General features: G+C 50.8%; 1 protein-coding gene across 4 annotated transcripts in view; it reads right to left on the bottom strand.

The window, feature by feature from the left end:
* Positions 1 to 3,967: 3,967 nt before the first annotated feature.
* Positions 3,968 to 8,777, bottom strand: part of NDRG2 (NDRG family member 2) — a 6,627-nt gene continuing 1,817 nt past the window's right edge. For 3 of the 4 annotated variants that reach the window (XM_006161433.1, XM_006161435.1, XM_006161434.3), the window contains 12 exons: positions 8,619 to 8,739; positions 8,402 to 8,464; positions 7,427 to 7,487; positions 7,138 to 7,224; positions 6,886 to 6,942; positions 6,611 to 6,714; positions 5,807 to 5,851; positions 5,461 to 5,512; positions 5,181 to 5,228; positions 4,907 to 4,942; positions 4,702 to 4,753; positions 3,968 to 4,478 (listed from right to left, as the gene is read on the bottom strand). In XM_006161433.1, coding sequence (XP_006161495.1) covers positions 4,312 to 4,478; positions 4,702 to 4,753; positions 4,907 to 4,942; positions 5,181 to 5,228; positions 5,461 to 5,512; positions 5,807 to 5,851; positions 6,611 to 6,714; positions 6,886 to 6,942; positions 7,138 to 7,224; positions 7,427 to 7,487; positions 8,402 to 8,464; positions 8,619 to 8,739 — 893 coding nt within the window. In that variant the 3' untranslated portion in view covers positions 3,968 to 4,311. The remainder of the gene's footprint in view (positions 4,479 to 4,701; positions 4,754 to 4,906; positions 4,943 to 5,180; positions 5,229 to 5,460; positions 5,513 to 5,806; positions 5,852 to 6,610; positions 6,715 to 6,885; positions 6,943 to 7,137; positions 7,225 to 7,426; positions 7,488 to 8,401; positions 8,465 to 8,618; positions 8,740 to 8,777) is intronic. The other variant, XM_014592788.1, reaches the window with a different exon arrangement.

The raw sequence follows: 8,777 nt of genomic DNA, 5'->3' as shown, positions 1-8,777 counted from the left end.
CCTGCTCACGTGGTGGATTCTCACTTTCTTCTCTGGAGAGCACATGCACTCTATAGCAAAATGTTACATGTTTAATTATTTTTTTAAAAAAAGTGTACCCCACTCAGGCATTTCCCTAACCATTAAACTACTCTGACAGGGGGCTGGCAAGTGGCATGGTGGTGAAGGATACTAGACTTCCACATGGCTGACTGCGGTTCAAGACCTGGATCTGGCAGCTTCCTTTCTCACTTTCCCTTTGTCTTTCTCTCTCTTGCTCACTCATTCTGCCCCTCTCTGGTGAAATTTAATAAAGTATAAAATAATTCTTTAAAAAAAAAGGACTCTGACCTTTAGCACCTACCCTCCTACTGCAGCTTCACCGTTCTGTGGGTGCCTTCAGAGACTTGCCCTTGTAACTCTTCAGGAGATCCAGAATTTTCAACCTGAAGTCATAAAGGCTTGGTTCACTCTACCCGAGCTTTACTCACTGGCTCATTGAACCTTCTCTTAGTTATCTTGGGCTCTGTCCCTAGAAATACATTCCTTGAGAGGAAGAGAGCAACAGGAGTCCTAAGCCTGAAGCAGAGACCAAAACATAGGGTGTTTGTGGTGCAGCTTCTGTGAGGTTCCCCCCCACCCCCTCCTCTGAGCCTCTGGGCCTCTGATCTTGAGCATGGGGAGGAGCAGCAGGCCCTGACTTCAGGACCTCCCTGCGGAGCTGCTGGGGACAGCCACAGACAACAATGGGCTGTGCCATTCCTTAGTAAACAGGAAGGGACCTGGGGAAAGTGGTTAAGAACACGCCAACCACTGGGGGGCACTGTGTCCCCGTGGGCCAGACTAGAGTGGGTCCAACAGGGTAGTGAGGTCAGCCTAGAACAGCAAACTCCTCTCCCTAGCTCCCACCAGTCTCTCCCTCCTCCTAACTCAGACTTGTTATGCAGAGACATCCATAGGCCAGGACCAGAAAGGGGACACTGGATGATCACAAGCAGGACAGGAAGCAAGAGTGCTGAAATAGGGTCCAAATGGCAGCACACAGCACACACTAGTAATGCACACACCGTGACGCTGACCCATTTGGGAAGGTTCTGGGCTCTCATGCATTGATTTCTCTGAACACTCCAGGCACACATGTGCTCATAATCCAGGGTTGGCTGAAGCTGGGGGTGGACCATAGCATGACAACTGTTAGGATGTTGTCTTTGTCTCTTTCTGTTTCTGCCTCTCTCACTTATGGAAGACAATAAAGCCACATGGCTAATAGCAGTTCAAATTCCAGCCTTGGTGGCTTGAAAAACACTGGGTATGTGTGCATGTATGCCCCAAATCTGACAAGATAGAGAAATGGTGGAGAGAGGATCATGGTAGGACCATGTCCCATTGGAGAGTTCTCTCTCTCTCTCTCTCTCTCTCTCTCTCTCAAGCACACATGCCCTCTAGCAATTAAAAAAAAGAGAGAGAACAAAAATGCTGAAATGCCACTCTAAAGAAGAACCATATAGGGACCAGCACATAGTGTAATGGTTACATCACTGGACTCCCACGTAGTTGACCACAGTTCAAGTCCTGGCATGGTGGCTTAAAACTCATGCCAGGCACATGTGTACATGCCCAAAGTCCCAGGAAGAGAATGGAGAAGAGACTGGGGTGCGGCCATCTCCCAAGGGGTGATTTCTCGCTTCCTGTCTCTGTCTCTACAGCAAACACACATACCCTACAGCAAAAATGTCTTTAAAAAAAAAAAAAAAGAACCACATAACTGGAAGCATTAGGGTCAATTAGTTCTCCTGTGGTCATAGAGGAGACACGTTCACCACACATTTCACACGCCCACCTACATGATCGATGTATACTCATACACATGCAATATGTACACATGGATGTAATTTATCCATTTCTAAAGATTACCCTCCTAACTGTGCTGTGTAGACATACATGTAGAAAACACTTGCACTCCCTTCTGGAATGCACGAGAGCAACTATACACCATGAAGTCTGATGCTTGTCTTTAAGCTTTGCCTTTTTTTTTTTTTTTTTTTTTTTTTGTCAAGATGATTGGCCCTGAGGGCTAGCCATCTGGTAGTATGGTTAAGGCAACTGGATCCCACATGGCCAACTGCATGGTTCAAGTCCCAGACCCAGTGACTTGAAAAACACACCAGACGTGCATGTGTGTGCCCAAAAATCCCATAGGAGAATGCAGAAGAGATTGCATTGTGGACATTCCCCTGGAGAATGCTTTCTTACTTTCCCTCTTTCTCTGGTGAACACACATACCCTATAGCAAGTTAAAAAAAAAAAAAAAAAGTTGGTCCCCAAAATTACACCATGTTGTTTCTTTTCTTTTTTTATTTTATTGGAAGGCCTATGTGCTTGTCAGAGGGAAAAAGAGGGAGAAAGTACCCAGTGAGCATCCATGTTGCAGTCTCTTCTCTTTCTCCAGACTGTTGGGATCTGAGACATACATACACATGCACCTAGTGTTCAAGTGCCAGGGGCCTGGACTCAAACTGGGCAATCAGCCTTGTAGGATCTGGCTTCTTCAACCACCAGGGCATGGGCTGGCCTGTTTTTTTTTTTTTCTTCAGTGCCTAATTTCAGCACTCTTGTCTGCCAGCCCTGCTTTTGGTCATCCCCTATTGACCCAGGCCTACCGTATTTAAAATAGACTAAATCCTATGGGGGACAGCAATGACATGTTCAAGAATCAAAAGCATTCTCGATACCCTACTTCCATGTGGATCTGTCAGCTGAGGCATCAAGCTGAACTAGTCCTCAGCCGATTTCCTCGAGGAACATACATAAATGTCTATGCAGCTTCTATAAAGCAAGCTGGCACATGACCTTGTAGCAGTCACTGAAATACACTTCGCGTGTCCCCAGAGCCTCAGATCCAGGCTGCCAGGGCAGCAAACTATCCCAATTCTTCCTGATGATTGTGTTCTCATTTGCTAAAAAGCTTCTTAGAGGACCACAAACAGTATAATTGCTCACAGACCCTTTGGACTCCGTGGGGGGCAGGGTGAATTCCTGAGAGGAAATCCTCCTTATGGCTGTGACCCTCCCAGAAGTCTTCAGATTGGATGAACTGTGAGTGATCCGATCCCTGAGGGAATTTCATGAGTCATGGTCTACTGACTATAATGAGCCTGAAGTGGAACCCAGGTGAATCCCGGGGACGATCCTGAGGGAAGTGGGTCACAAGATTTCTCTGGGCACTTCAGCCACTGTCTTTCCTTCTTGGGCCTCAATGTCAGTGGCATCTCTGAAATGCTATGGCCCTTCTCAATGATCTGTAACTAATAAAGTGTCCTGAGATCTAAGCAGCCCTTTCTCCCAAGCTTGAAAATACTGTCACTGGCAAGGGCAGCATGGTCCTATTGGCACAGGGGCAGCTTCCACGTGGTCATCCTCAGCTGTCCTGCTCCTGTGGTTATGGCACTTTGAGAAGAGCATGTGAGAGTTACGCTGGGCGAGGACAGGACAGGGGGGTGATGCAGGCCTATCCAGACAAAGAACACTGATGGTGCTCAGGTTCTTCTACAGTTTATTGTTACAGCAGAAGTCGTGGGAGACAGGAGGGTCCCTCCACACCCGGTACAGTGCACTCAAGGCCCAGGGTAGCCCTTCCCACCCCTACGTCGAGCCCCTGCAGCTCGGCCCAAGCTGGACTCCCTCCTTCCCCATCCCACTCTAGATGCACACTGACAGCTACCAGAGTTAGTGCAGCCACGTGGCCCAGGCCCCTTCCTACTGCCCGGCTCCAATTCCTCCCCAACACTCACTGGTTGCCCACCACCTCACTCCAACTCCTTTTACACAGCGGATGTTTCTATCGCATCCTGAGGACACTAACACACCAACATATCACCCCCAACACACATTCATTAGGCCCATGCCCTTCAGAGGTCTGAAGGGTTCATGAAAAGCCCTATCAGCTTTGGTTAATGGAGCCCCAGCCCCAAATCCTCTCCCCTGCAAATGTGGGATAAGTAGTCAGACCCTGACAACTACAACAACCTCTTATCCCCCTAGAGACACCTACATCGGGGGCGAGGATGCAGACCCTCTCCACCTTAACACCAAAACTGGTGAGGGGCATAATTTAGGGGTCTGGTTCCCTAAGATATTAGGACATCTCTCCCCACAGCCGGGGGATCACAGGTTAAAGGTCAAGGTTAGGGTAGCAATCAAAGATCAAGGTCATTCCTCCACATGATCTGCCCATTTTCCCTTGCTTACTCTGGCCCAGTGCCCTTATGCACCTCCCAGGTTAGAGCTTGAGGAGGAGAGGGCTGGGTCCCACACCAGGGCACCAAGGGTCATTCAACAGGAGACCTCCATGGTGTGCCCCGGGGGCCCTGAAGGGAGAGTCCCAGACTCGCTGCTCTGGGACAGGGTGCGAGAGCGGGACCGGCTGCCGTCGATGGATGCTGCGCTGGTCAGAGAGGCTGTGCGAGACCGGGACAGGCGGGTCATGCAGGATGAGGCCACTGTGGAGACAGGTGGACAGGCAGTTGGAGGACGTGGGGAAAGGAGGTTGGCAACTCACAGCGGAGTGCTTGGGTGGAGACCAGAGTTAGAACTAAGGCCAGGGGGTCAACAAGCTTGGTTTGGCAGATGGTGGTTGAGTCCAGGAATGAAATGGTTCCAGCCCTCAGCACCCATCCCTCCCGTGTGCAGCAGTCCCTCAGGAGAGCCTGTCTCCACACTCACTGTAGCCCATGCCTTGCAGGAAGTACTTGAAGGCCTCGGTCAGCTTGCCTGGCTGTGGGAGTAAGATGAGGAGAGAGAGACAGGGGGGCTGAGCCGCAGCCCAAGGCCACAGCAGTTTGGGGGTGGAATATGTGGCAAAGGGCAGAGTTCAGTGGCACTCATGTTCTCCCCGCCTCCCCCTCCCATGGCCAGCAGTGGGACTCACCTGAGTCAGCTGGGGCTGACCTCCAGAGTCAGCCATCTGTTCAGGAGAAAGACACCCAGATAAAGTGATACATACATCAATCAAACGAGCCGTGCGGACAGGTGAAAAGGAACTCTCTTGCCCAGGTCCTCCCTCTAGCCCCTTTGTTGCTTCCTTCACTTGCCCCACTCGCTCCCATGCAAGACCCTGGAGGCTCAGAAGCTAAATCTAGAGAGGAGATACGGGTCTGTGCAGGGGCCAGGAGTCAGGCGGGGCATGGAGTAGGATTACTGACCTTGAGAAATGAGGTCTGGGTGGGGTCCAGTTTTGAGTTACATTCCACCTGGATTAAGCAGGAGGCTGAATGAATGAGGTCACACTCCCTGTGGCCAAAAGCCCCAGACCCAGCCTCTTTCCTATCAGCCCCCTTCCCAGCTACTTTTTACCAAGAATCAAATTCTTAAGGCCCCAAGGTTGGTCTCCCTGCCCCAGAGCTTGGGCTTTGGCAAGATGCCCCTCTGACACCATCCTAGGACACCAACCCTCCCTCACCTAGCCCCCAGTCCCCTACTGACCACTGCATCTTCATGGGGTGCTTGGTCTCCTACCACCAGCATCACGGGGCACCTAGAGGCATGGCGTCAGGGAGAAGGGGGTGAGCCCCTGGCACTCCCTCACCCTCCACTTCCTAGAAGAGCAGCTGGGGAAATGTCTGGCTCCAAAGAGGAAACAGCCTTCGGTTCCCCCTGCTGACCCTACCAAGAAGATTTCAAGGGAGAAGACCTGGAGGGACATGACTTGCTAATGAAGGTGGGGCGGGAGGTAACAAGGAAATTCTCTGGCAGAAGACTCTCCCTCCCACAAGGGATGCAAGTAAGCACCTAGGGCAGATCTAGGGAGATGTATCTCAAAAAGGCTTACTTGAGAGTGACGTCACCTCCGCGCTCAAAGTTCAGGTCTCGGCGGCTAGAAAGGGATTAACAGGGTAGGAATTTTAGGCAGGCAATGCAAACCACCTAGATATAAACAAACTCTCTTCCCCACTAACTGGCTATCTTCCTTTCAAAATTTATGGTCAAATAGGGGTGACTAAAAGTAGAAACTGGGTGCCAGCAGGCAGCATGCTGGTTAACGTGCTAGACGCCTGCATGGCTGACTATGCTCTGAGTCCCAGACCCAGCAGCTTGAAAATCACATTTGGACATGTGAGTACAGGAGCCCAGAGAAGGGACTGTGGTATGGCCATTCCCCCTGGGAAATGATTTCTGACTTTCTCTGTCTCTCTCTTGCAAATATATGTGTCCTATGGCAAAAACCTAAAAAAAAAAAAAAGCAAAACTGAAGGCAACCCAGGTAATAGGCAGATCCCTATAGTACAACCCCTATTGTCACTCAGGCCCTAGATCTGCGGTCAGAGGGCCAGAAGGGGGCAGAAGGACATAAAGACAAGAGATCATCTTACTTCTGAGAATCCAAAAATCCAAGGGAGATAAAAAAGAAAAAGAGGGGAAGCTCCTCACAGTTCTTCCCAATGGCTAGTCCTAAAGCTGGCTCAGGTGCACACCAAACCTGTCCCCTCGTATATTACACTTTCCAGACCTCCCTCTCCCCTTCAGTGTCTCCCAACCCACAGGACCTGCTTCTACATTTCTCTCTCTGTCTGCCTCCCCCCCACCACACACACACACACACACACACACACACACACACACAGAGCCCACCCACTTGTTGTAGCTGTTCCAGTACAGCTCAATGTTCTCCAGGTTGGGTGCATGTGTAATGATATTTCTATATTTTTGTATCAACTCAGAATTTCCAGACAATTCTTCCTGAAGGACAGAATAGAAAAATTAGGTTGGAAAGAGAAGCCAACAATTACTGGATGAGATGGGACAAGCCTTCCTTCCTTCCTTCCCCAGATCTCATCCCAGCTAAACCACCTCCAACATTCAATTCCCTGCGGGTCCCCTCTACTCCCTCCATCTCCCAGAGTCACTTACCTGGCTAAAAAGATGTCCAAGGATCATTTCCGGAATGGAAGAGGTGAGGCCTGTTAGCTATGAGGAAAGGGCAGGTGAAAAAGTTCAGACAAGATGGGGAAAACAGACCCAGGCAAAGCGATGCAGCTTCATTTCAGTGCCCAGTACCCTGTTCCTGAAGTACAGAATCTATTCAGTTGTGCTGGTAGAGCCTAACTGTGCCAGACAGAGGGCACCCCCACCCTAGATCACGGCTCACAGGCCCCTCCATACCTTGTGGGCTGCCCAGTCCATCCAACCCTTGGCGTTGGGATCAATGTTGATGAGGACAAGACCTTCCACTGTGTCTGGGTGGGCAAGCTGAGAGGCAGTGGGAGGACGGACATCAGAAACCGGACACAGCCTCATCCCCTCTCCAGTAGGTACCACCCACTCTCGGGCTCCCATAGGGCCTGACTCCCACCCTCGTACCCACTTCTTCCCCCAAACACACACTAATAAACAATGCTCTCCTCATCAACCTGAAGCCCCTTTCCGTCTGTGGAGGGTTGCTATTTCTTACAGCGTATCGTGACAGGATGTAGGCCCCAGCTCCAACGCCAACTCCAATTATTGTAGAGAAACTGTAAAAGGGAATGTATGTCCCGCTCTGGTGGCCCAAACCTGCCACAGCCCAATCTCTTCCAACTTCTCACCCTCCTTCCCGGGGCCACTGGCACAAAGGACAGGAAGGGATTTTCCTCTAGGGGATGCTAAGAAGGAAGGTACTAAGGAGATGCAGGCTGACACTGAAGTCTACTTCTTGGAGATGCTGAAGTCTACTTCTTGGAGAGCTAATGTCAAAGAGAGACACTCGTCTGCCAACCAAGGGATCAGACACAGTTTTCCTATGTGGGACGCTCTTTGTCCATTCTCAATTTTTTGGGAACCGATTCAACTTGTTCTGCTTTAGTTCCTGGTTCCTTTCAAGGACCGAGAAGAACAGAACTTAAAGCCAAATATGCAAACAGAATAGGGAGACTGGGGGAACAGACTCCACAAGGTGAAGTGGAGCTGCTGAGATCCACAGAGCCTAGAACAGGACCCAGGAGCCAGCACCCTCCTCCGCGTGCCAGAGAAGCCTGCCTGGCTTTCCTTCTTCCTCCCACTCGCTTACACACGGGCTCCCAGTTTCCCAGGTGTGTGTACACAGGAGGTGGGAGTAGGAGGGAAAGAGACAGGTCTATCTGGTTCCTCAGGGATTAGGTCACCCCCACCCACTTCCTCTCTAGCTTCCTAGTCAAAGAAGCCCTTCCTTAGCCTGAGGTAGGACCAAACACAGACCCTTCCTCTTTCTCTCCTCCATCCATCCAGGTTACTCCGATTCGTCCTCTTCCAAACCCACCACCCTTCCTCTCTACAGTCAGGGTGGCAGCAGGAAGAACATGGAGGACAGAGACCCACACTAGCCCAGGAACCACAGTGGACACAGGAGTACTGAAGGCCTTCTCATGCTGGAAAGAGAACTGTGGTCTGGAGGGATCCCCAGGCCTCTCACTTTAGGTATTGCAGGATGCAAGGGATCATGTCTGCGAGCTGGTCCAGAGACGGGTACTGATATCTGGGAAGAGAGGAACAGTAAGGTGCACCCTTCCCCTACGGCCCCACCTCAGGGTGCCTGCCACTGCTCTCCCCTTCCTCCTCCCTGATCCACTCTTGCCCACATCTGTCCTGTGCCTCACAGCCTAGTGAAGGGGTAATGAGCTAATTCTTACCCCAAAGGGAACACAGGAGCCCCCTCTTCCATTCCAGGGGCATCCACATGAACCCGCACGAAGTTCTGAATGATTTCCTGCATATCTCCGAACTGAAATAGCGGCTGGAAGCAAGATTTATCTAGAGAGAACCCAGAGCACCCCAACAATATAATCAGA

The sequence above is a fragment of the Tupaia chinensis genome, unplaced genomic scaffold (assembly GCF_000334495.1).
Source record: "Tupaia chinensis unplaced genomic scaffold, TupChi_1.0 Scaffold138584_1, whole genome shotgun sequence".
Taxonomy (NCBI): domain Eukaryota; kingdom Metazoa; phylum Chordata; class Mammalia; order Scandentia; family Tupaiidae; genus Tupaia; species Tupaia belangeri.
Note: the sequence above shows the minus strand (reverse complement) of the source record. Positions and strands in the feature narration are given on the sequence as shown.